The sequence below is a fragment of the Trichoderma citrinoviride genome (genome assembly GCF_003025115.1).
Source record: "Trichoderma citrinoviride strain TUCIM 6016 unplaced genomic scaffold BBK36scaffold_5, whole genome shotgun sequence".
In the NCBI taxonomy this organism is placed as follows: Eukaryota; Fungi; Ascomycota; class Sordariomycetes; order Hypocreales; family Hypocreaceae; genus Trichoderma; species Trichoderma citrinoviride.
This window is the reverse complement of record NW_020194713.1, coordinates 1428402-1453771: the sequence shown is the minus strand read 5'-3', so window position 1 is coordinate 1453771 and position 25370 is coordinate 1428402. Positions and strand designations below refer to the sequence as shown.

Here is a 25370-nt window from a genome sequence, read left to right as displayed (position 1 = left end):
TGATCTGAGGGTTGGAACTTACAAAGATGAAAAAGGGAGAGAGAGGCAATATCTTTCAAGGGCGGCAGGCGATGAGAGCGTAAGAGTATAGATGTATGATTTCACTGAGACGCAGCCGGGCATGATGATTGATGTACTTTAATCGAGTAATATACCTTACATCTTGGAGATGCATGATGCAGTGTAGACTGTAGAGTATCCACGGCAGAAGGCCTTGCTGTTGTATAGGCAGTGCCTAAGGTATGGGCGTCTGTAGTATGGTTCCTGGTGGTGAGCCGTACCTGATCAGCAGGTTTTTCATCAGTTCAGGTTGCCCATTTGTCCCCATAGAAGTCCATTATGGTGCACTATCTCCATGACCCCGATGTTGCCGCATATTTCCTTTTGATTACTAGTTCAGCGTGGCTTAGCCTGTACTATGTGTTGTATCATTAATACACTCTTACAGATCAGGTCTGCAGATTTGGCGTCTGTGCGGATCCGGGCCCAAGGCGAGCTGGATTCCCCAGGGGTCCGAATGTCTGGGAAATGTCGGGGTGTCCAATGAACGTTATATAAAGCTTCAAGTCGCTATTAGATCATCCCCATCTGCCTCAAAGTGTACTTTCAGTCACGAATTTTCCACTTCAACTGGGCGAATTTGTAGTATCATTCAGGTAGGTAGGTAGAACAGAGTCCGCGTTTGTGCTTGGTTGATAATGATGTTAATAATAGCCAGAACTTGGCCAAATGAGGTGCAGCTGGGGCGGGTTTTGATGCAACCCGGCATGTTTCGAACGTGAAGGGTCGGGGAGGCGATTTGCAATTTATAGGGGGGGGCCAGACGATGAGGCGGGCTTCAGGTGCTCCAGGGGGTCTCCAGGGATTGACGATTTGATGCTGCATGAGATTCAAGTAAAACATCATCAGCTCATTCTTCTTCTTCTTCTTCTTCAGCTTGAGTTGGCAACTATCATGACATTCTCATGGCCCCGTATTCATCATCCAAATAAGGTACTCCGCATTAGGCTCGTCCAGACACTCGACCCAAAAAGCGGGCAGTGCAGCCATCACTAACATTAGAGCACCTCAGAGACACCAAGCGGAGCCCCCGGCCTTATTTCCAGCGGTCCTGCAGCATCGTCATCCCTTATCTTTTCGTCGTCAGCCAGGCATTCCACTCGCCTCGTTTTCCTCCCCGGTCTTCCCTCTTCTTGCCCGCCCCGAATCCTACAGCTCAAGACGGACTGTTGAGAATCGGCTGCGTCTGTCATTCAGCCCTTTTTGTCTGTTCCTTTCTGGATAATTATGCGGCGCTGGTAATTCCGGCAGGCTTCTTTTTTTCGACTTGGGCTTCAAGTTCCTTTGGCACAGCCGGTCGAAAGTCGGTTCTTGTTTGGTCAACTTCTTCTTTCGCACCTCTTTTGATACTCGCCTCTTTGGGTTTTTGGACTGTTTCTACTCTCCCTTACCTTTTCCCTCTTCCTTCTTTTATCTTCTCGACATTCGTTTGATTATTTAGCTCGCTTTGGCCGTGTTTCTCGACGGACAGAAAGACACCGAACATCCGCCCCTCGACTCGAACCTGAATGGCCGCGTGCTCTCCCATACCAACCATCCCATCTCTATACGAAACGACCCTCCGCGGATGATTGCGCAACCGTGCTTGCACACGACGACGACGACGGCGATACCCTTGTGTCTTCTTTCTGCCTTGTCACACCCAGCCCACCATGCCTTCGGAAAAGGTGCCGTTTTACGACCCGGTGCCGCCGACGTACGATGAGGCATTGGCCGGCAGCAGCCGCGGCTGGACGCCCTCGCACACCCGAGACGCCATCGACGAGCGCAACGCGACCGAGACCGAGTCGCGATCCCTGCTGGCCCGAGCCGGCGACGGCAGCGCCCATGGCCAGGGCTCCGGCAGACGGCCCGACGGCTACCGGGCGCCGACGGTGGAAACGGACGACGAGGACAGCCTGTGGGACAGCGACAGCGATGCCGACGAGACGAACCAGGTGCGCCGCGAGATGGAGGAGCTGGAGATTGAGGAGCCCAGCCGCGTGGGAGGCTCGCTATGGGGCAAGAGGATAGGCTTCAACCTGTCACTGCCGGCGTGGAAGTGGTCGTGGCGGCCCAGGCTGCCGCGGATTCGCATCCGGCTGCCGTCGCGGCCGTCTGCTGCAGCTCCCGCCGACGGCAGTACGGCCGCCGAGGAGGCCGCGGTCGATCGGGAGGACCCCGACAACGTGCGGTCGTGGATGCGCGACTTCGCCTTCCCCAAGGTCAACAGCATGATGGTGATTGTCACCGTGGCGCGGCTGCTGGCGCTCGCCATCGTCATCGGCTTCATGTACTTCCTCTTCGCCAGCGGCATGCTGACGGGGCTGACCAACGGCGTCAACAACGGCGGCATGCGCTTTGACCCGGAGGACCTGCGCGTCCACCTGCAGAAGAGCGTGGATCCCCGGAGGATGCGCGCCGCTGTCAAGATCTTCTCGAGCTACGCCCACATTGCCGGCACCGAGGGCGACTACGCGACCGCGCTCGACGTCCAGTCCATGTTCAACAAGGCCGGCCTGGACATTGTCGAGATGGACGACTACTACGTCTACCTCAACTACCCCCGCGAGAACGGCCGGACCGTGCAGATTCTGGACGAGACCGGAGACTACGCCGTCTGGACTGCCGCGCTGGAGGAGGTTGAGCGCGGTGGCGAGACGGCCGGGCGACAGACTCCGGCGTTCCACGGGCACTCCAAATCGGGCGACGTCCGGGGCCCGTTGATATACGCCAACTACGGATCCAGGGAAGATTACCAGAGGATCAAGGACATGGGCATCAACGCTACCGGGGCGATTGCCCTGGTTCGATACTACGGCACGCAGACGGACCGCGCGCTCAAGGTCAAGGGGGCGGAGCTGGCGGGCTTTGCGGGATGCATCATCTACAGCGACCCCATGGACGATGGCTTCCTCAAGGGCGACGTCGCCCCCAACGGGCGGTACATGCCCGAGGACGGCGTCCAGAGAGGCGCCGTCAGCCTGATGAGCTGGGTGGTTGGCGATGTGCTGACGCCGGGATGGGAGAGCAAGAAGGAGGTGCCGCGCCTCAAGGTCAACGAAACCCCCGGCCTGGTACAGATCCCCAGTCTCCCGCTTTCGTGGAGAGACGCGCAAGTCCTGCTCAAGAACCTTCATGGCTTTGGGGAAAAGGTACCGATCGAATGGAGGGGCGGCGTGCCCGAGGTGGACGAGTGGTGGACCGGCAACTCGTCGTCCCCCATCGTTCGTCTGCAGAATGAGCAAGATGAGAATGAGAAGCAGCCCATCTGGAACGTGTACGGCAAGATTATAGGCATGGAGCAGTCTGCCAAGTCCATCATCCTGGGCAACCATCGAGATGCGTGGGCGTTTGGCGCGACCGATCCGCATACGGGCACGGCCATCATGATTGAGCTGGCTCGCATCTTTGGCGACCTGGTGGACCGCGGCTGGAGGCCTCTGCGGTCGATTGAGTTTATGTCGTGGGACGCCGAGGAGTACAACCTCATTGGGTCGACCGAGTTTGTCGAGAAGAACCTGGATTCCCTGCGCGACAACGCATTCGCCTACATCAACCTGGACACTGTCGTCTCTGGCACCGACTTCCGCGCCGCCGGCTCGCCGCCCCTGCGCAAGAGCCTGTTCCACGCCTTGGAACGGGTCGTTGATCCGAACTTCAACACCACCCTGAAAGATCTGTGGGACCGTCATGGGAGCAAGCTCGAGGGCCTGGGAGCGGGCAGCGATTACGTCGCTTTTCAGGACATTGCGGGGACGAGCTCGCTGGATCTCGAGTTCCAGGGGGAGCCGTTCCCTTACCACTCCAGCTACGACAACTTTGAGCTGATGGAGCAGGTCATTGATCCCGGGTTTACGTATCACGGTTTGTTGGCGCAGGTCGTCGGCCTCATCATTCTCGATCTGGCGGACCGGCCCATCCTGCCCTTTGACATGGTCAACTACGGACGCAGCCTGGAGGCGTGGGTCCAGGAGCTGGAATCGTGGGCGAAGAAGGAGGAAGAGGAGAAGAAGAAGAAGAAGGGCAAGAAGCAGAAAAGCGTGCTCGAATTCGAGGAGCTCAAGGACGCGGCGGCGACGGTGTCGGTCAAGGCGCAGCAGTTTTCCAAGTGGGAGATGGAGTGGGACCGGATGGTGATTCGCAGCGGAGGCTGGGAGACGAAGGAGCTGGGGACGGCGAGGATTGAGTACAATGACAAGATGGCCGCGTTTGAGACGGCCTTGTTGGATCTGGAGCTTGGCGGCGGTGTAAGTTCTTGCTGCTCATGATGTTTATCGGGGTGAGGTGGTTACTGATGCTTGTTGTTGTACAGATTCCCAACCGGACGCAGTTCAAGCACGTCGTTTTCGGGCCGCAGCTGTGGTCGGGCTATGACGAGGCCTTTTTCCCTGCCGTCCGCGATCTCGTCGATGCGGAGGCGTGGGACGACGCCAACAAGTACATTGCCAAGACGGCGTCCTTGATGAAGAAGGCGGCGGCTGTTCTGGAGCTCTAACGAAACGATTCCCCCATCTCGTATACCCCCTTCTTCTTTCCTGAGGGCCACGTTCACGCCTATCATCTCAGACATAATGTCACAATACATCTAACATATATATACGATACTTCTCACAGCCAAAAGGTACATAATCACCTGTCCATTTTTTATTTCTGTTTTGTCACGACGAGAGACCGCTGGGGAGTCAAGCTGGGAGGGAAATAAGATGTGTTTTTCTAGAAGGACGATGGGTGGGCTTATATCGGAGGAGGGTATTCTGCTTTGCTACTGATACTTCTCTGCTCTCCCACTGCGAACTGCTTTACCAGCGCCTGTTTCCTTTTTTCTTTTTTTTTTTTTTTTTTTGATACAAAGGGGCTATGGCTTATTTTGTTTCTCCTTGCTCAGAGAGTGTGCGCTTTTTTACCTGGAGATGATGGATGGGGGGAGGGGGTTTTTTGAGGAGGGCTGGCGATATTTTGCGGTGGTGTGTTGTATACATGGATCTCCCAGATCCATTGTTGTTTGCAAGTTATTGTGAGATCCCTTTTCCCGTTTGTGTTGAGAAATGGCATGGCATTGGAGTCTTGCAAGGTCCGCCCGTGCATCGAAATGTTTTGGGTTTTACCTGTATGTATGTATGTATGTATCCTCCTTTTGCAATCGAGCGAAAAAAAAAAAGAAAAGCAAAACCACGCAGTTTTCATACCAAATATCACTTTTCTTCTTCACGAAGCGCATCATAACCTGCCAGTCGGATAAACAAGATTCAGGATCCAAGTTGTGTATTTGATCGCCCATCTCAGCTATATAGCAGAGCAATGAAACCCTTTGTCCAGAATTTGAATTTGTAGAAGAAAAATCACTCCTTCTTATTCATCTCCTCAAACTCCCTCACACTAACCAACCTTCCAATCACATCATACTTCTCGCCGAACCTCTCCTCCCAGCCCCTCAGCGCCTCCATCTCCTCCTCGCCCAGGTCGGCCAGCGCGTCCAGCGGGCCGTCCAGGTCCTTGGTCAGCATGTCCTCGTCGAAGCTCCCGCACGCGAGCCCGCGGCTGGCGTCCCGGCCGGCGAAGTTCTCGTAGGGCCCGCCCGGGCCGTAGAAGTTGCGGCCCCGAGAAACGTCGAAGACGGCGCCGCGGACGGCGAGGAAGACGGGCTTGCCGTCCTCGCCGTTGAAGGGGAGGAGCGTGCGCGGGGTGTACGTCTTGAACACGATGGGGGGAGGGGGCCGCGGGAGGGTTGGGTAGGACGGCTTGGAGAGGAAGGTTGTGTAGGCTGTGTAGAGGAGGATGGCGAGGAGGGCGATGTTGAGGGGGGAGAGGAGGCCGGTGGTGCTGTCGCTTTTTTGGAAGGGTTTGTTAGTTCCTGAGGTTTTTCTTTGGTGTTGGAAGAAGGAGGGAGAGTTACTTGGTGGCTTGTTTGAGGGCCTCATCGTTCATGCGGTGCTCGACGTAGTCCATCTTGAAGATTGCGTTGGAGGGCAGTTGGTGTTGTGGTTAAGGGAACTTGTAGGAAGCTCGAGCGAGTATGCGAAAGCAAGCTGAGGCGGGGGGGATATGCGAGCTTATACAGCAAGAGACGACCTTCGGCGCCCTTTTCTTCCTCGCTGCGCGGGACGTTCGGAGGGTTGGAATTGGAAATATGTGTCAGGATTCCCCGCGGAGTGACGGGATTCCGAAGGTGAGGTTGAGGTTGTGTTGCATGGGCGGCAAAAGCTCGGAGGCGGAGCTGGGATCTTATGGTGGATTGGGCGCTGTTATTGGTGACTCTGATCTGCGATGAAGGAAGGAAATGAAATAGCCATCTAGCATGTTAGATTTGTAGAAGGGGCTGAGTACCTATGTAAAAGAACAGTTTGTATTTTATTGGACCTTGATCAGCAAGTAAAAGCGGCAAAGAAGGTTGCAAAGCTACTTGAAAGAAGAGTCGAGGTATACCGGCTGCTAGCCATCTGTTGCTTTACAGAGGTGAGAGGTATGTAATGTATGATGCTCTGTTGCCATTATCCTACTTTACATATCAAGTTCCAAAACGGCAAGGTCCATCTTGAGCAATAGACTCGCTTGAATGAATACAAAAGCTATCAAATAAATCAAACTCCATCGCTGACCAAGGTGCGTCGGGTAGGTAGACTACATCGAAAACAAGAACAAACACCGAACCATCGCTCTGTAAGAGAAACCGAGTAAATCAGCCTTCGGAAACGCATCGTCACGATGCGATCGAAAAGCGGGATCCGCGAGAACTGGATGGTCGCCTCTCAGGAATGCATGATCTGGCAACCGAGGGAGAATGGAAAACAACTGGCCCGAGGCGCAGGTGCGCAAGACCTTTTTCGACTTTTTCGAGCAGAGGGGTCACACGCTGGGTGAGTGCCGACCAGAAAAAAAAAAAAAAAAAAAAAAAAAAAAAAAACCGATTAATAAAAATGACTATGAAAAGTAAGAGGAATCGAAACACTGCATTCATACAAAGGAGATGGATGCATGGGCCAAAAAAAAGGCAAAAAAGAAAGAACACGTGGAGACAGAGGGATTTGAACCCCCGACCTTTTACAGGCTTGTATTGAATGAACAATGCAAAGCAAACGTGATACCCCTACACCATATCCCCTTGTTGGGAATTAGTAGCATTCATTGAGCCTTATAGGGCTACCACTCTTTGCGCTAGCAACCAATAACGGGAGCTAAGCTTGCTGTGGCTCTCGTTGTGCTTCGCTCAATCTATGTTACCCGGGACGAAGATGAGATTTGGGGTATTTCAGGAGATTCAACAAAAGACGGCGTGAACAATGCAAATAGTAGATAAGATCCTCGTTCTGATAGATTTCATCTACTCATATGTATTGCAGTTCTTTTCTACGCTGGCAGCCATTGGCCAAACCCGTTCATCAGGCTTGCTTGCCATCATTCTCAACCCTCTTATAGAACATCTGCGCCGCCTCCTGCATGACCGCCTTGACCTTGTCAGAATCCAGCTTCTCCCTGCGATCAAACGTATACAGCCCATTCGTCTCCTGCTCAATGTCCGTCCTAAAAGTTATATTAACATCAGGCAAATCATGGAAAAAGCGACATGCGAGTGGTGCACCTACAGCACAACCCCCCTCCCGCAACACCGTTCACAATCCTCTCGATCCTCTTCAACAAGTCTTCAGGGTCCGCCGCAGTGGTGTAGCCCCAATCCCGAGAGTCTTCCACGGCGTCTTTGTCGGCCGGGGCAATGTTGACGCCACCGCACTCGGTACAAATGATGGGCGCTCCCGTGGTGTGGCGGGAGCCCTCGTCAACGCCGGCGATTTCGCCTACGAATAATTCTCGTCCAGCCTTGAGACCGAGAATGGCACCCAAGTCGGCACACGTCTTCTCCAGTTCTGGACCGTCGCTGTAATCATGAAAGGTGGAGAGGTCGGTGCAGACGTGCTCCCAGCCGCAGTTGTCGTTGATGCTCCGCGTGGGATCCAGCGTCCTAGAAGGCATGAGCGTCTGATATCAAATCTTGCCTATAGCATCAGTCAGAGAGGAAAGGCGAGCACTCACTTGGTCAAGTAATAGAGAGAGCGTATGTGATTGCGCTGCTCTGCATCGTCCTTGAGCGACGGATACCCCCAGCTCTCATTCACCGGCGTCCAGGTCACCACCGACGGATGGTTAATGGCCAGCCTGACAGATTCCGTCCACTCCTGGGTGAAACGGTCGACATAGCCCCGGCTGAACCGATAGGCGTTTGCCATTTCGGCCCAGACGAGGAAGCCCTTTCGATCTGCCCAGTAGTAGAAGCGCGGATCTTCGACTTTTTGATGCTTTCGACAGCCGTTGAAGCCCATCTTTTTAGCACACTCAATGTCCTTCTCCTGACTGTGGCTGGATCCAGGGGTTAGGAAAGAGTCTGGCCAGTAGCCCTGGTCCAGACATAGCATCTGAAAGTAAGGGGCGTCGTTCAGTCGCCACAGACCGTCGCCCCTAGACCACTGTAGTGACCGCAATCCTGTCGCTGTTTGGACTTGGTCTAGTTTCTCGCCGGTATATGAATCGAAGAGCCTGATTGTCACGTCATACAGCTGAGGGTGCTCCGGTGACCAGAGAGCAATGCCGTCTCGCCAACAGGAAGAGCCGCTCAGTGGCGTATCCCGCAGTGCCGACTCTCGAACAGCAGATATATTGTCTTTGGACAGGCGAGCGCTCAAAGAGAGCCTGCATGACCCTTCATTGATGTCAACTTCGGCAGAATTGGATACTAGCTGGCCCCTAAAGCAAACTTCTGCCTTGACAGCGTAATCATGACCTGCCTGCAAACCTTGGGTTGCAATATTAGAGTGCACATCACCTGTGCGGATATTATTCGACCTTATGACTGTCCCAAAGCTGCTGTCGGCGATTCGGGCTGCGGGAACAACCTCGATCCATACGGATTGCCAGATCCCTCCAGATGGTGTATAGAAGATGCTCTCCGGCTGGGCGCCCCAGTATTGCTTCCCTCGCGGCTGAGTCAGGTCGTGGGCGGAATCAAAGACACGGACCGTCACCCGATGGACGTCACGGGTGTCTGCATCCAGGGCATCCGTCACGTCAAACTGGAACGGGACGTGGCCTCCCCGGTGGGTGCCGACCAAGCTCCCGTTGACCCAAACAGACGCCTCGTAATCCACGGCGCCGAATCGCAGCAGCAGACGACGGCCATCTTGCCGTTCGGCCTCGTTGCGCAGGTCTGAAAAGTTACGCTCATACCAAAGCACCTCGTGAATGCCGCGTTCGTTGATGCCCGACGCATGGCACTGGAAGACAAAAAGGACGGCAATTGGACACTTGTGGTTGACGTTGGCAGAGGAATCCCGTGTAAAGACATTGTCTTTGAGAAGATTCTGGGTCCCGGCGGCGATGCGCTGAGTGATGGTGTCGCTTTCAGACTTGCTTCCATCGCTCTTCCGCATCTGCTTGATGGCCACCCGAGATGGTAAACCAGATTGGTGCCATCGAAGGCTCAAGCCGACGTCGTCATCATCAAACAGAAAATCCCAGGGGCCGTTGAGCGACAGCCAGCGCGATCCAGTGCGCTGGAAGTCTGGGCGCGGATACTCTGGCGAGTCTTGATACTGATGGCCTTGCATCTTGCTGACAGGGAATCTCGTCAATAACACCCAGTCTGGAAGTTGAGACTATCGCAAGAACACGCCACATGTAGCTGATTCCCTCTGTTGTTCCAGCTATCAGCTGATGTCTTGCGATCGAGCATCATACGGCATCTCGCCGCAGGCACTTCCTTCGATGAGGGGAATTGGCATCTCTGCCAATCCCGAATGGCCAACTGTGGTTCGAACGAGCATCATTAGCCAAAGACGGCGTCAGACCCAGTCTTCCCAGTGGTGCAAGACCATTGATGACGCCGCCGGCTGCTATATCGTATCCAGCGAATCTGGAACCCAGTATCTAGACATTTGACCAGCTCACCGGCGACCACCAATGACAGCTTGCTTCTGATCGGCTATTGGCATGCGCTGGCGCTCTCTCGCAATACCCTTTGTGGACTAATATCGCTGAACTCGGGCAACTTTCCTTTGCACGTCTAGATCATCGAAACAAGATTGACTGAGAATAGTGACGGAGATTTCCGAGTCTAGACGTAAGTGGCAAAGCCTCGACAGACACAGTTACACAACTGTTGAAGGTTGCGCTCTGGCCCAAGGACTGGTCACAGTAGAGTCCATCCGGACGATTGCACAGTAAGAGCGGTCAATGAACCGGCTGAAGGTCGTATCACACCAGCCACGTTCGGTGTCTTCGGTGGGTGAGCACGGCATACGAAAAGAAGCAGCCAACTCGCAGAAGAACCCAACAATTGATATGTGAACCGCTGTGGCTCGACCATGTCGTGGGACGAGGTTCCCGGCTACAGGCAGTGACCGGTAGATTGCACAATTGTAAGATCCGCACGTCTTACCAAGATGACTGCAATGGATTGTGAGGGCTCCAGATGGCTCTCCCTGAGCCCGTAAATCGACTACATAACATCAGGTCAGGTTTGTATTGTCATGTATTGCGGACGGACATGGAGAGGAGTAGATCAGGCACATGTTTGCAGTGCCAATCACAGCTCTGCCGTGTCAGAGGAGCGTTCCGACAGCATGCATGACGTATCCGAGCCCCCAGTGTGCCGGGGCGATGGAGACTGGACGGCATTGGCGGCCCTATCGAGGCCGCTCGATGTTTGCCGAATCGGAGAGATGCGAAATACAACAAGTGTTACTCTGTGTGAGCTGATGTGCAACGCAACAAGAGTCGAACGAGTGCCGCGCCACCTTATTACCAGGCAGCAGCTCGTGAGCTCGGCGGTTTTTCCTTGTCGTCGGCCAGAACAAGTCCGCAACTTGGGCTCTGTGATTGTGCTGCGAAATCAAGTATGGAAAGCGAGTTTTGCAGAGCGAGTTCCACCCTTGAGCGTGGCAATGCAAGGGCACGGGGGGATCCATTGTTGCTCCGTTTCGAGGGCCAACCGGAACTCGCTGGAGTTTTTGCGTAGTGTCACCATGACCAGGGCAAGTAAGCATAAAAATTGAACCTCGGTTTCCGGTATATCAGCAAAGATGGCTGGTTGGAGTGAGACCCTGATGGTAACCGGCCGGATCAACAGCTGAGGCTTGTCCTCTCTCGCGATACGTTGCGTCCTTGGCAGGGATGATGGCGAACCGTCTCTCTGATACTATTTCCGACAAAGGCAGATTGTGAGTCGTCGAGGGCGATGTGATACCGGAAGGGAAGAAGAGAAGGCGAAAGATGCAAGTCAGAATAAATTGAATGTCTCAGAACATCTTTTCGTGCTGGCTTGGTAGAGGAAGGGTTAGGTACGGGAAGTCGGGGTCCTCGGTGTGGTTACTGATATTGACCTAAGAAATCATTCACATGACCTGACATCAGCACAAGGGACACGAGGTGGTACAAGCCGTAGAGGTATTCTCTGCTGTATGTCTCTGCCTGCAGACAATGACCCGTTGCTGGCATTTTCTTCACGATGCCATGCTCTGCAGCAGATGAAAATAGAAGAGAGGGAGGGAGCAGAGCAACGGGCGATGCGACGCTGTCCAGTGCAGTCGGGAGAGTTACATCGAGGCCCAGAAATACGAGGTCGCTGGCTGTCGATCACCGCAGCTCTCCACCCTCGTTAGCGCCCGCCTGCCGCTAATTGGCCGCTGGCACTAGCCCAGCGATCCCTTCAGGCGGTGACTCTCGCTGGAGCTGCCATCAATTGCCGGCGCCCAATTGAGTGTACGTACTCGTACGAGGACCTTGACGACCCTGCATCTGCCTCCTTACAGCTGCATCTGCATCTCCCAGGCAACGTTGACATGCCACCGTCACATTGTGTTCCAAGGTTCTGATACCCAACCTTGGTTGCTACCAGCAGACATGACCCGGTACACGGAACCTACGATCTGCCGCATTCCAGCAGCAAACGCCTCGTACAGGCTACATACAGCGCTGTCTGCCGACGGCTCCAAGCCAAGCCTCGATCCGCCACCCCGATTCTCTACTCCTTCTTTTCTCCGCGCAAACGACGGGAATACGAGATGTGTGCTACGTCATGTGGAATGGCTGGGCCCGGTGCTGAACCTCAGCCTCTTGTGCATCGCCAGTCGAGCTTGCCCGGACGTGATCGGAGGGCCATCGTTACCCAGCCATTGCTCGGTTGCTGTATAAGAGGGAGCCACGATCCACGGACGCAAGGGCAGCATCTAAAGAGCATCAACACCCACTCACAAACTCACGACTTCTTCTTCCCAGACATCCTTCCGTCCACCGTCTGTCTTTGCTGCTTCGACGGTAATACTACTATTTCTTGCTCCAATATACTATCGTTCAAGGACAACTTCAGCATATCCAACAACAACAACAACAACAACAACAGCACACACACTCAACACACATGATACCCAACATGCTGAGCATTCTATCATCTTGCGCCCTCTTCCTCGCCAGCTCGGCCCTGGCCGCGCCCTACAACCCTCCGCCCACCACCAACCCCTACTTACCACCATGCACGAGCCAGTCTTCCAACGTCTCCGAGTGGACAATCAACAACTTTGACTTCCACGCCTCGTACACCTTCACCACGCCCGCCCACCAGAACTCGTGGGGCTACGTCAACTTCACCCTGTCCAACCGGGCCGTCACGTACACGCCCGTGTGCAGCGCCTCGTCGGACCAGCTCTCGGACTTTTTCTACGGCAACTTTGTCTACAAGTGCACGCACGTGGATGTGCCCGGCGACAAGGCCACGTTCACCTTTTCCCGGGGCGACAACCAGCTGCTCGTCAACCAGACGTGGGCCTGCGCCGGCGAGGGTAGTCGCTTCACGGCGCTGGGCGGCGTCAAGCTGGACCTCAACTGCAGCGACACCACGTGGCAGAACCCGAACTGGACGCCTGGTAACATCTACTCCCAGCGGACGGTTAGCTGCGGCAAGGTGACGGTCCCTGCGAAGATTGACGAGATGAGTGCTGTGCTGTAGAACAGAAACGGCACCTCGGTTCCTCCGCATGGGGACAGGTCTGTTCGTCACTTGATTCTGAAGGGGATTCATCGACACGAATAGTAGGAGCTGGTGTGTTTGGGCGTGACAGCCCACTGTGAGGATTACGGGGGTTGTTTCTGGGTTGGGCATGGCTTGTCGACAAGGCTTGAATTTTTGATGATCAACGACGTTCTTTATGATAATGAAAAGGAAGGTCCCGGGTTCGGTGGGTTTACCAATACGACGCTCTGCCTGCGCCGTAGGTAGTACTAGTATACAGCATACATATTTAATATTATTAACTTAATCACACTATTGATGTTGAAGCGGCCTTTTGATGTCACCAAGTTGATATAGAGACGAGATACTTGATTCCATTCTAGACTCGAACTTGGAGGTAGATAGTCGCTCATGATACACATGGCCGTGTCATTCGACACTTCAACGCAAGCAAGCCACCATATGAGGCCATTCGAAGTAGCAAGTCCAGACCTTTGGCAACATCTTGCTATCTACCAAGCCAAGCCTCAAAGTGAGCACTTGAACCTCAGCAGCTCCAGCCAAGCTTCCGGGCCGTTGAGCTGATCGAGTCATGCCATGCCATGCCACATCGATAGCACGAGACTCCCACGCTGATACCCAGCAGAGCGAGGCATTATCCCCCATGGCCTTTCGCTCGGAGAGGCGTCATGCTCCCCCATGGGCGCGGCCCCTGATTGCGCTTGTTCGTACGTGTCGAGTAGTAATGGATTGTAAGACGTTAGTATACGGAGTACGTAGTGGTCGGACGTGGAGGTTTCTATCCATCACGTAAGGGAAATCGTGGCGACGGACGGGCTAAGCCTTGAGCAAGGTCTAGAGCATCCACTCGGTGTGTCTTTTTATGGTCCAGGAAGGTCATCCCGGATTCCGCATTGCCGGCCCGGTTCTTGTTCCTGGCATGACTTCCCACTGCCAATGAGACGCTGTGATGGAAGTACTTGTTCATGGAGCTTCCAGCTCTACGGTACATGCACATGCACATTAGCTCAGAGTCTTTGGTCGAGCTGTCTCTTCTCTTGTGCTTCTATATCGGCTTCTGGCCTGTACAGCTGCAACTTAAGCTTCTTCAGCGCCACCAGAATAACCTCCGTAGCGTCCCTCCCTTATACCCTTGTTTCTCGCATTGCCGCCTATAGGGCGCAAAAGAAGTCAGCAAATAATAGTACCTTACCCTCGTAGAAACCTCCATGCTCAGAAAGAAAAAACTTGTCCAACGATATGATTTTTTGCCATCCGCGTAACGGCAAAAGAGGGTCTTTCCGTCCGTGATTGGAGAAGCTCCGATCGCGTCATCGGCCCACGGCCGGTCCGGGCGCGACAGAATCGGGAAAGGCCCCGATGTCGTGATTGCTTGGTCCGGCGCTGGTTGTGGGGCTTCTATATAAATTTTCAATTTTTTTTCAAACATCGCAGCAGCTTTGCTTGATGGTGGTGAGGCGGGTGATATTCCAGAAGGATTCCAGGGGGTTTTAGTTACTTTAGACGATGCTTGTTGATACTAATACTCTTTACATGTGAAGGGCGTGAGTGATGATGGATAGCATCGGCTTCTAACTGTTGAAAGCGCGGAACACACCCTGTTTGTGTGATGATGGTTGCGATGGCACCATATTCAGCTTCATGTTTAGTATTCATTTCTGATTTACATACTACTACTACTTTTGAAGGTACGTGTATCTTTGAGAGTACTACTAGCATGTATCACCATGGAGAGGCAACTTACTCGCCGCCTCCATTGCTAGTCCGCGACTCATGAAGCCCGCTCCTCTCCTGGGGTATAAGCCCAGAGACGTATTCGTATGTACAAAACGAAACTCCATCACCAAAGAAGTTGCAAGAAGAAAATGTGCAGAAAGAAAAAATAGAACAAAATCATCTCAAGTAAATCCAAGTTCTACAGTCCTTCCATGGCGTGCCACAACCCAGCGCCTCATGCAAGCCCTTTCCCGTCCCCCCAACCAAAAAAGAACAAGCATCAAACCACCAACTTCCTCGAAAGCCTTGTTCCAACATCACCACCACACCACTTGTTACCTAAGAAAAGGGGAGGGTCTCTTTTGCGTTCGTTTAGCATCCGATGGCACCATGCGGGCCAGCCCCGCCCAAGGAACAAGCTTTTCTCTCTTCTGTCAAGTCTCTCTTGTCTCTCTGTATGAGTCTGATGTTAGCATCTCTTGCTTTTTTGCCTTGTTCAAGCCATTTCCCTTCCAATAAGCCTCTTTCGTTCTGGCGTCGTTCTAGCCTTGAACCTTTTGCCCTCTGCCGGGTGATCCACCCGCCAATGGACCTGGTCGTCCGTAGTCGTATAAGTCTATAATAGAAGGCGATCCCTTCACTTTTCTCCCTCTTCTTCTTCCTTTGGTTCTTTGGTGAATAAATCTGTTTCGGTCTTTTCGTTGTTGGGCCTTTCTTCCATAATCATCTGTCCTAGTTCCTTTCGAATCACAGCAGTTGCTGTGTGGGCAGAAAAAAAGACACAACCTTCACAATGTCCGGCATCAAGAGCTTGTTCAAGCCCTCCGCCAGCGAAGATGTCACAAAGCTGAGCCAACAGCCCGGCAGCGACGCCGCCTCTGTCCAGAATGGAACTGAATGTACGTTTTTTCACTCATTTCTCACTTCACTCCATGAAGAACAATCATGCTAACGGTCTGTTTCTCAAAACAGCCCAGTTCCAGCAAGCCCGCGAGGCCAAGCGCCAAATCGGCGTCCCCTCCGCCTCCATGCTCATCTTCAACCGCATCATCGGCACCGGCATCTTCGCCACGCCCGGCTCCATCCTCGCCCTCTCCGGCAGCACGGGCCTCTCCCTCTTCCTCTGGGTCGCCGGCAGCATCATCGCCTGGGCCGGCACCGCCGTCTACATGGAGTTCGGCACGGGCCTGCCCAAGAACGGCGGCGAGAAGAACTACCTCGAGTACGTCTACCGCCGGCCGCGCTTCCTCGTCACCGGCATGTACACCACCTACGTGATCCTGCTCGGCTGGGCCGCCGGCAACTCGGTCGTCTTTGGCGAGTACATCCTCAACGCCGCCCGCGTCGAGGTCACCGACTGGAACCAGCGCGGCATCGCCGTCGCCTGCATCACCACCGCGTTCCTCATCCACGGCACCGCCCTCAAATGGGGCCTGCGCCTGCAGAACGTCCTCGGCGTCATTAAGATCTGCATCGTCATTATCGTCATCATCGCGCCCCTGGCCAACATCAAAAAGGTCAAGGAGATCAACTGCCTGCACAACGCCTTCGAGGGCACCACCGGCAGCGCCTACGGCGTCGTCACATCCCTCTACAACGTCATCTGGAGCTTCGTCGGCTACAGCAACGCAAACTACGCCCTCAGCGAGACAAAGAACCCGACCCGCACCCTCAAGATCGCCGCGCCCCTTGCCGTCGGCTCCGTCACCATCCTCTACATGCTCGCAAACGTCTCCTACTTCGCCGGCGTCTCAAAGTCCGAGATCCTCGAGGCCAAGAGGCTCGTCGCCGCCTCGCTCTTCCGCAACATGTTTGGCGAGCGCGCCGAGAGGGCCCTCTCCGTCTTCGTGGCGCTCTCCGCGTTTGGAAACGTCATGAGCGTCATCTTCTCCCAGGGCCGTCTCGTCCAGGAGCTCGGCCGCGAGGGCGTGCTGCCCTTTTCGCGCCTCTGGGCGAGCAACCGGCCCTTCAACGCTCCCCTGGCCGGTCTGTTTGAGCACTGGCTCATCACCATGATTACCGTCCTTGCTCCTCCTGCCGGTGACGCCTACAACTTTGTCCTCAAGTAAGTAGAACTCTTTTTCATATCATACACACACACACATGTATATACAAAATGAAGCATCATTAAAGATACTGACGACTTCGCCAGCCTCATCTCCTACCCCCTCGCCATCATCAACGTCTTCGTCGCCGGCGCCCTCGTCCACCTCTACCGCAACCGCGCCGCCTGGAACTGGAACCCCCCGATCAAGGCCACCTACCCCGTCATCATCTTCTTCCTCCTCAGCAACATCTACCTCGTCGTCGCCCCCTTCGTGCCCCCCGAGGACGGCCAGAGCGTGTACGAGTCTCTTCCTTACTGGATCCACTGCGTCGTCGGCTTTGGCGTGCTGTTCGCCGGTGCCGTCTACTGGCTGCTCTGGGCCAAGATTCTGCCCTGGATTGGCAAGTATGAGCTTGTCGAGGAGACTGTGGTCGATGAGATTGACGGCTGGGAGAGGAGTTACTTTACGACCAGGTCTTTGAAGTGACGGTTGTGTGAAGAAGATTAGAGGAGAGTTGCGTTGAAGCGTTTGGATACCCCGATAGAGTATATAATGTTAATGATTGTATATCAACTTACATATCAAGTTCCCGCACAGAAGCATCCCTACCAAGTGATAAAATTACGTGAGAGCTCCATGAATCAAGTACTTTGTGTCATTGATACAACCACTAAAGGCCTCAAGGGCAACACCCCTTTGCGAAGATGACATACATGCTCGTTCCCAACTCATACAGAATCCAGCCACACAAAGCCACGGATCTTCCTGTCCCTCACAGTCATTATGACAATACCAGAAAAGCATAATCTGAAAAAAATCCGAAGAGGGAAAACCTTATCCTGGGAAATGACCCCTGAAAGACAATCTGAGTATCGCAAACCTGGAAATGAAGTGGAGACCACCGGTAGCAAAGAACAGAATGAAAGCCAACCAAGGAAGAAACAAACTGGACAAGAAATCGATGCCAAAGAGCAAAAGGAGAAAGACTCGGTCGTATGTACTTGGTATAGGGTGGAATCAACGCTCCTCTAAAGTGTTGGTGTTGGTCTATATGTCCGTTTCGTGTCGATGTGCAAATGCATGAAGAAAGGGGAGGAAGGTAGTGAGGAGCAGAGGACTATGATTCACAAGTCTCCTCTTTCCCCCTAAAGCAAGAATGAGCAAGTCGGTGGCGTTATTCTCAGTCCGCATCATGCTTCGTTTCGTAGCCGTCACTTCTGTGCTTGCTTCTGTGCCTGTTTCTGCGACTGCTTAGGTGTTGGTTTCGGGGTCGGCTTTGCGGCGGGTTTCTGTCGCGTGGTGGTGCGACTGCCCTGGGTGATCTGCCGGAGCTTTCGGTTCTTGTTCATGTTCACCTTCATGTTGTTGCCCTTGTGCTGTTTGCGTGAATGCTCGTTAGTAGCCGGCCGCAGATGGGTCAATAAGGAGCCGGATGAAACTCACTCCAAGTTCTCCTTGGGGGTTGTTGGCAATGCGGAGTTTCCAGCCATCGCCCGCAGATAGGAGCGACTTGACGAGCTGTTTGGACCTCTAGAACGAAGAAAGAGAACGCGATTAGCCACGGAACGCGTCATCTGCTGCGACTCGACTCACCCGCAAAGCGTAACACATCGCCTCTACGCGCTGCGCAAACGAGTCGTAAGCCTCCTAAGCTCCGTCGGCGCCGCACCAGTGCGCTATCTGAGTCTTCCCTTGCTGGGACTGGATAGCAGCCTCCTGAATCACAAGTAAGGTCAGCGCGTTTCCCGCTCCCTCATCTACAACTGCCCAAGCTGGCGGGAGAGCTTCCAGAGACAACATGTCAACTTACAATGAGCTCCCAACAGAGCCATTCGACCGTCTGGTCGCTGAGCAAGCGGCCCAAGATCTTCTTTTGCTGCGCCTGGAGAGGCGGGAGAAGGGCCTCGAGCTCCTGCTGGCTGGGTCTCATGTCATCCAACGAAATGTCCACTTCAGCATTGTCACTCCCGGCGTGCCTGCGTCGCAAACGATCAATGATGCGGTTTCGATCTTCCGTCTTCAGAGCTTGCGACCATTCTCTAAAATTTGACCAGTCGTTGATGGCGTCGAAAAGGTTTTTGATGTAGCCGATCTTGTCTTCATCGGTAACGGGAAAGGTCTCATCGTTGGACGGGTAACTGCAGTTCTCCTTGGGCTTTCGGTACAGCTCAAGGAGCCGCTGGAGCTTCTGTCTAGCTACGTCCCAGTTCTGAAAGTATCCCTGATAGACGCCGGTAGGGGCCATCTCGCTGTCCTTTTGAATCTCAAAGTCCTCGCTGTTGTCGACCTTTGCCGTCAGCTGGGGCTTGATGACTCTCTTCTTGGGGGCGACAGGGCTCTTTTCGAGGTCGGCTACCGCGGTGTTGCGTTTGCGAGAGGATGAGGTCGCAGACGGTGGAGGTGAGATGACAGAGAGTGGAGATGAGGTGTTCAACGACGACTGGCCTGGAGCTGTAAGCCCCATGGATGCTGGAACTGGCCCTTCTGCTTCACGCATTGGCATCACTGGCCCTTCTGGAGCCCCTTGCCTGCTGTATCTTCTGAAGGAAACAAAGCCGGGTGATGTTTCAAACACTACCGGCTGCTGGGCCAAACTGCCCGGTGTGACACCTGCCGCTCCCGCTGTGAGAGGATGAAGGGTCATGGCTGGGTCACAAACGGTGTGAGGGTTCCCATCTAGCCCATTCGAAGTATAGTAGGTTTCCTGAAACGGATTTACTTCCTCCATATTGGAGTCTGAAGCAAAGGGGTCTGACTCTGGCCAGGGAAGCTGGGCTTCGTATTCGCTGTTCACGTTGTCAGTGCCGTATGCGGTGAAGGGTCCTGGGGCGCCATCGTATTCGCCGTTGAGCAGCAGGCTGGGAGAGGGTTCTGAAGGATACCAGGCTGGCCCTGCGGTCGGATTGGGAGACCAGGCGCTGTGGTGAGAGTTTTCGGCCATTGCGCTAGACGTCATCAATAGTGTCAGCATCCCGTCGTCTCTGGTTGTCAGATGAGGCTCCTAGAGGACGAGCAGGTACTCACAAAGGGAACCGGTCTTCATATTGCTCCTTGATGATTGGAGACGACTGAGTGCCATGGAGAGTCGCGTTGTCAGGGACAAATGGGGGGCGATGCTCGTACCAACTGGTCGATGGACCGCCGTTGACATCGCGTGGGTAGAGAGGAGAGAGGCTCGTTGCCACCACACTTTCTCTAGCATTGTAGGCCTCCATGAATGGCCTCTCGCCGTCAGAAGGAGGCAGTCTGTAGATGGGTTCTCTGGCGTCCATGGCTTGCAACTGTTCCTCTCGTCTCATCTGTTGTGTCTTCCCGTCCTCTCCTGACTTTGTGGTTCCGTCTGTTGCCGCTGAATCAAGCAGTCTTGGCAGGCATCAGTGAAAGAATAACCACCAGGGACCTATGAGAGTGCCAAAAGGGGCAGGGACTTTAAGTAGTAGATGGTAGGGAGAAGGGTGGGTGGAAGAAGGATGGAAGAATCGGACGATGGAAGACGAGATGGAAGAAACAGAACGGAAACGGGGGGTGGTGGATGCAGAGACGCGCAGGGTCGAGCCGTCGGGTTGAGGCCGCTGATGTTGTGTCTGCGTTTGCCGTGTGTCGGCCGGTGAATCGAGGGGCGGCACAAGGCTGAGTTCGCGCACCGGCAATCTGGGCGCGGGATATCAGGCGTGAAGCTGCATGTTTTGCAGAGCTGAGGAATTGGCGTTGGAAAACGTTGACAGCGGCAAACGCGAGCCCTAGCCCTGAAACGCGTCCACCTCAGGCATCCGGCGGGAGGCCATCGCCAGGCCAGCTGATCCAGCAGTGGCAGCAGCTGTCAACACCTGTCCGTCAGTCTCCAGCCTTGTGCATCGTATTCCAGCTGTCTCCATGGTTCTCCAGTCAGGGCTCGCCCGAGTAGAAAGATGTGGTCCATTCTGTGAGACTCTGCTGCAGCTGTCACTTTGGCTGGGGCGGGTATCGGCATCCCGTCGTGTAGAAGAAGGAGGACGGCTGCATGATAGGGCTTCCATAGCACTGCTGCCGCTGCGGCGCTGTGACTGGCGAGGGAAGATGGCGGATATCGAGACACCGCCGTTTGGAGAAGAGAAGAGCATCTGCATGTGTGGCTCAGCAGCCGTCAGCCATCTTGACACTTGCTCCTACCTCTTTCCCTCTTTCCGTCTTCTGCCACCGCCTCCCTCTTTAGGCCTCTCTCTTCCTTTTCCCTCCTCCCTCTCGCATTCTTCTTCTGGTCCGCAACCTCTACCACTTCGTCCTCCTGCTGCCCCTGAACATGGAGGTCCCGAGCTGTCTCCTATTCTTCTGGCTGCCTACCGTAATAGAATTCTTGATCAACAGCGGAAACACCTCGTCTCTCCCCCCCGGTCAGCTTGGCAACTATCTCAGGCCATGGATTGCTGGCAAAGGCTTTCGGGATTAAGTCATTGGGTTACTCCTGGATATTACTACTCTCTATGACTATTCGAATCGACGATATCTCTCCACGATCCGGCTTGGGTCGGTGCTCAGAGCCGCAACTAGCCTCTGAACTCTTATCGAAACTCTAGATGGTCGGATATGGCGTTCACCGGTCCGCCTCTGGCATCGGCCGGGACCTAAACACGGCAACGGAGACAATGATAGAAGCGACCTTCTGGAACCCACAGTCTCCCGTGTATGTCATTGGAGAGGCGGCTGAAATAGAGACCGACCCGCTGCTCGGCTTCTACAGCAAACAGCAGGTGACTATCATTGGGTCTTGACGCTGCTACTACTGCTGCTACTATCGCCCATACGAAGACAATTCAGGTCAGCTCAAGTCAGAAGAGTGCCTGCGATCAAGCGTCATTCCCACGTGCTGCTTGTTAAGGGCTGCAACCACGGCGTCTGAATCTTGCCTGTGTCTGCGTTTCTTGCAGGTCCCGAGGCGGATTCCAAGATCCAGCGATGTTTGACTCGTGCAAAGACGGGGGTGGAGACGCGGGGAGGCAAGATTCTGGGGCACATCTCGAAGCGAAGTTGCACTTGCACCAACAATCGTGTCCTTTGTTCGCTTTGAGTTTGAGCCAATCTGGGGTTCATCCACAAGGCGGACCGCAAGAGAGCACGAGTCGCCACTTGACAGCTTCGATGCCATGACAGCAGAACGTACGAGCACCGTTTACCTGTACGGAACGCCCCGCGGCAAACGCCCTCCATACAATGGATTGGAGTTATTGATTTCGCATCGTGACCTGCGGAGGGACGCCGCTAGCCCCAGAGAAACCTTGTGGGAGAATCCGGGGGAATGATTCCCCAGGCCTTCGATGGCTTTCTTTCTCCAAGTTCCCCAATACTAGCAGAGTGCGGAGAGAACTCTGGTTGCAAATGCTGGAGGGATGCTCTGCTGCTAGACCCAGGGCTAGGAAGGCTAGAGAGGCTCTACGAGCTGCTAAACGGCGGCGTCAGCACCCTGTTGAAGCCCGTTAACCCCGATGTGGGAGCCAAGACCCGGGGAATCTGGGGCGAATGGAAGCATGACGACTTCCTGGGAGAGGCTTCCAGGGATCCTTTTTGCAAGTGGCGCGATGCGGGGAATCTCTTGGGCCTTCTCGGCCGGCCCTTGATGCAGAGGTCCAATGACAGAAGATGCCTCGGGAAATTTCGATGGCTCCACGCTTGGGGTTGTTGATGAAGAATGATTGCAAGCGAGTAATAAGTCTCTCGAGCTCTTCAATGTCGACATGGATGCCCTTGGTCCTAACCCTGAACGGAGCCTGCAGACAGCTGCTTCTCCAGGAGTGACCGCCTCAGCTCAGACCGGCTTCCAATCCGAGGCGCCTCAACGCATCCGCTCGTCACGTCTTCCCCACACACAAAGGATTGCTGCTGCAGCAAGTCGGCAGTGGGCGAGTCTCGAGCGACTCTTGCGTGGGGATGGTAATATCTGGGCAGCGGAGGGCGAGGAGACGGATCCACACGACGCCACGATCTGTGGGATGGCCAGATGCCCTTCGACTGTTGCAGCAAAGCGCAGCTGGCCCAATGCCACTGCTCTGATTGGAGAAGGGGGAAGACCCCGGATGGCGACAACGGCAACCAGATGGGCTGGGATGGGCTGGGCTCAGAGTCGGTCTTACAAAGTACCAGCGGCTGCCCTTGCGCTTGTGCTGTAGGTTGTCAGGCCAAAGTCCGTGGCCCGCCACCACCGGTCCGGCACCGCATGGCCAAGTTGCTCTTGATGGAGAATTGGACGTGGTGGCTCCCGCCGCTCGCTTGTTGGACGATCCCAGTGGCTGTCCACTAGCTTCTCGACTTGTATTAGCCTCGAGCAGCGTCAATGGAACTGAATGAAGCATCCTGGGGCATCAGGATGCACGAGCACCTTGCAGCTGAGTACAAATAGGGTCCGGCAGATCCCTTTTGTGTTCCCACTCGCTTGTCTCTCCGTCCTGCCAACACCGCGCCGAAGCCTGTGCTTCCTCTCCCTCCACTAGTTCACGTGGGCTTTGCCCTTGTTCTCTGAGCTTTCTGAAAGGGAAAACCCATTTGTCTTCCGTCTCTCGTGTGAAGCGGGATAGAGATTCTGGTCAAGGCTCGGTGTAAGCCAGTTCTTGCTTGAACAAGCAACAAGCAACAAGCGCACTACGCGCTTCAGCCTACACCAGACAGACACAATGGCTGTTTTAGACGAGAAGCACAGCGGCTCAGGTCGCCCTTCGACCGATGTTCGCGATACTGAAGTTGCCATTGCCGCCGAGGAGGTCGTTTGCCCGCCGCACACGACTGAGCGCCGCTTGATGGCAAAGGTCGACATGCGAGTGGTGCCGTTTCTCTGCATCATGTATCTGCTTGCGTTCTTGGGTAAGTTGACTCGCATGTGCCGTCGTTTGCTGACTTGTCGCGATTATCATGGCTAATCCTTTTTACCATCACCCAGACCGTGTCAACATTGCGAATGCAAAGCTGTTTGGCTTGGCTACGGACCTGGACCTCGGAACCGGCGACAAGTACAACACGGCGCTGGTCATCTTCTTCGTGCCCTACTGCATCTTCGAGGTGCCGTCCAACATCCTGCTCAAGAAGTTCAAGCCCCACGTCTGGCTTTCCCTCAACATGTTCCTCTTCGGCTTCACCACCATGATGCAAGGCCTGGTCAAGAACTACAGCGGCCTGCTTGCCACGCGCTTCTTCCTCGGCCTCTTCGAGACGGGCATGTTTCCAGGAGGTGAGTCTTCGAATTCCTTGATGCATACCTAGCCTTACGCGCGAGTGACTGTATGGGTCCACCGAGCTAACAAGGTGATCCTCGCTAGCCTTCTATCTCATCGGCATGTGGTATAAGCGGTCCGAAGCCCAGCGACGCTACTCCTTCTTCTTCAACAGCACGACACTCGCCGGCGCCTTTGGTGGTCTCCTGGCCGCCGCCATCGGCAAGATGGACGGCATGCGGGGCTACAGCGGCTGGCGCTGGATCTTCCTGATCGAGGGCGGCCTCACCGTCCTTGTCAGCTTTTTCTTCTTCTTCCTGCTGCCCGACTTCCCCGAGGAAGCAAAGTGGCTGAAGGAGGATGAGCGAACGTATGTGGCAGCACGGCTGCGCGTCGACCAGGGCACCGGCTCAGGTGCTACGCGATCCATGACGGTCAAGGACGCGTTGAACGTCTTCAAGGACTGGAAGATCATCGCCGGCGGCTTCATGTACTTTGGCCTCATTGTCCCCGCCTACGGCTACGCCTACTTTGCCCCCACGATCATCTCGACCTTCCACTACGGGCCCATCGAAACCCAGCTGCGCAGCGTCCCACCGTGGGCCGCCGCATTCGGCTTCTCTCTGCTCATTGCGACCTTGTCGGACAGGCTGCGACATCGGTTCGCATTCGCCATTTTCAGCATGCTGATTGCCATTGCAGGCTTTGCCATTCTGCTGGCCGAGCACAGCAACGCCGATGTGCAGTACGGCGCGCTGTTCCTCATCACGTCCGGCGCTTACACGGCCATGCCCATTATTGTGTGCTGGTTCAACATGAACCTCGGCAACCACACGCGCCGCGCCGTGGGCAGCGCGTGGCAGGTTGGCTACGGCAACCTGGGCGGCATCATTGCCGTCTTCATCTTCTTGACCAAGGACGCGCCCAAGTTCACGACGGGCTACAGCGTGTGCCTGGCCTTTACCGTTCTGTCCATGGTGGCATCGGCCCTCTACGGATTCGGCTGCATGAGGGCGAATAAGCAGCGGGACAGCATGACGGACGTGCCCGAGTTGTCGGAGGATGAAAAGACGGCTCTGGGCGACTTGTCCCCCGATTATCGGTATTTGCTGTAGTAGTTGATTTCTTTCAGATGCCTTTACAGTAGCTGTCACGAGTCATGACGGATAGTTTAATGACTAGTTTTCCTTGGATGATTGGATATGTTTGCGTGCCGAGTTGACTCTTGTCCAGCACTATATTGTTCGTTCGTCAACCCTATCCAGACGCCTGCCCCGCTGCCGTTACGGGGTCCTCCGAAGACGGCGGGAACGTGCGTGGCTGTCTGTCCGCTTTAGCTGCATGCAAATGGCCCTGCAGCGCTTGGAATTTTTTTCC

At 54.7% G+C, this 25370-nt stretch overlaps 8 protein-coding genes and 1 non-coding gene across 9 annotated transcripts; 5 read left to right on the top strand and 4 right to left on the bottom strand.

Moving 5' to 3' along the window:
* Positions 1 to 1712: 1712 nt before the first annotated feature.
* On the top strand, positions 1713 to 4537 carry BBK36DRAFT_3653 (peptidase-like protein; the record flags this gene model as incomplete). Its single annotated transcript, XM_024898040.1, has 2 exons — positions 1713 to 4289; positions 4355 to 4537. 2 exons carry the CDS (start codon positions 1713 to 1715, stop codon positions 4535 to 4537), a joined length of 2760 nt encoding a protein of 919 aa, XP_024750964.1.
* Positions 4538 to 5381: 844 nt separating this feature from the next.
* Positions 5382 to 5991, bottom strand: BBK36DRAFT_1197385 (cytochrome b5; the record flags this gene model as incomplete). The annotated part of the gene is made up of 2 exons (XM_024896984.1): positions 5382 to 5862; positions 5936 to 5991. The coding sequence occupies 2 exons, from the start codon at positions 5986 to 5988 to the stop codon at positions 5382 to 5384; spliced, it is 534 nt and encodes a 177-aa protein (XP_024750963.1).
* Positions 5992 to 7049: 1058 nt separating this feature from the next.
* On the bottom strand, positions 7050 to 7141 carry BBK36DRAFT_t79. Its single transcript has one exon. It is a non-coding gene; the product is annotated as a tRNA-Ala (tRNA).
* A 277-nt stretch (positions 7142 to 7418) lies between these two features.
* BBK36DRAFT_65280 (glycoside hydrolase family 2 protein) lies at positions 7419 to 9635 on the bottom strand (the record flags this gene model as incomplete). Its single annotated transcript, XM_024898436.1, has 3 exons — positions 7419 to 7560; positions 7619 to 7996; positions 8068 to 9635. The coding sequence occupies 3 exons, from the start codon at positions 9633 to 9635 to the stop codon at positions 7419 to 7421; spliced, it is 2088 nt and encodes a 695-aa protein (XP_024750962.1).
* Positions 9636 to 12457: 2822 nt separating this feature from the next.
* Positions 12458 to 13030, top strand: BBK36DRAFT_1197379 (hypothetical protein; the record flags this gene model as incomplete). The annotated part of the gene is made up of 1 exon (XM_024896983.1): positions 12458 to 13030. One exon carries the CDS (start codon positions 12458 to 12460, stop codon positions 13028 to 13030), a length of 573 nt encoding a protein of 190 aa, XP_024750961.1.
* Positions 13031 to 15563: 2533 nt separating this feature from the next.
* On the top strand, positions 15564 to 17315 carry BBK36DRAFT_1135098 (amino acid transporter; the record flags this gene model as incomplete). The annotated part of the gene is made up of 3 exons (XM_024892528.1): positions 15564 to 15669; positions 15743 to 16835; positions 16923 to 17315. The coding sequence occupies 3 exons, from the start codon at positions 15564 to 15566 to the stop codon at positions 17302 to 17304; spliced, it is 1581 nt and encodes a 526-aa protein (XP_024750960.1). The 3' UTR covers positions 17305 to 17315.
* A 714-nt stretch (positions 17316 to 18029) lies between these two features.
* BBK36DRAFT_1168022 (hypothetical protein) lies at positions 18030 to 20033 on the bottom strand (the record flags this gene model as incomplete). Its single annotated transcript, XM_024895119.1, has 5 exons — positions 18030 to 18194; positions 18262 to 18336; positions 18412 to 18465; positions 18629 to 19763; positions 19843 to 20033. The coding sequence occupies 5 exons, from the start codon at positions 20031 to 20033 to the stop codon at positions 18030 to 18032; spliced, it is 1620 nt and encodes a 539-aa protein (XP_024750959.1).
* A 1064-nt stretch (positions 20034 to 21097) lies between these two features.
* On the top strand, positions 21098 to 22474 carry BBK36DRAFT_1140280 (hypothetical protein; the record flags this gene model as incomplete). The annotated part of the gene is made up of 4 exons (XM_024893365.1): positions 21098 to 21139; positions 21372 to 21545; positions 21864 to 21951; positions 22209 to 22474. The coding sequence occupies 4 exons, from the start codon at positions 21098 to 21100 to the stop codon at positions 22472 to 22474; spliced, it is 570 nt and encodes a 189-aa protein (XP_024750958.1).
* A 985-nt stretch (positions 22475 to 23459) lies between these two features.
* Positions 23460 to 25108, top strand: BBK36DRAFT_51132 (MFS general substrate transporter; the record flags this gene model as incomplete). Its single annotated transcript, XM_024898185.1, has 3 exons — positions 23460 to 23646; positions 23723 to 24010; positions 24099 to 25108. 3 exons carry the CDS (start codon positions 23460 to 23462, stop codon positions 25106 to 25108), a joined length of 1485 nt encoding a protein of 494 aa, XP_024750957.1.
* Between the last annotated feature and the right edge of the window lie 262 nt (positions 25109 to 25370).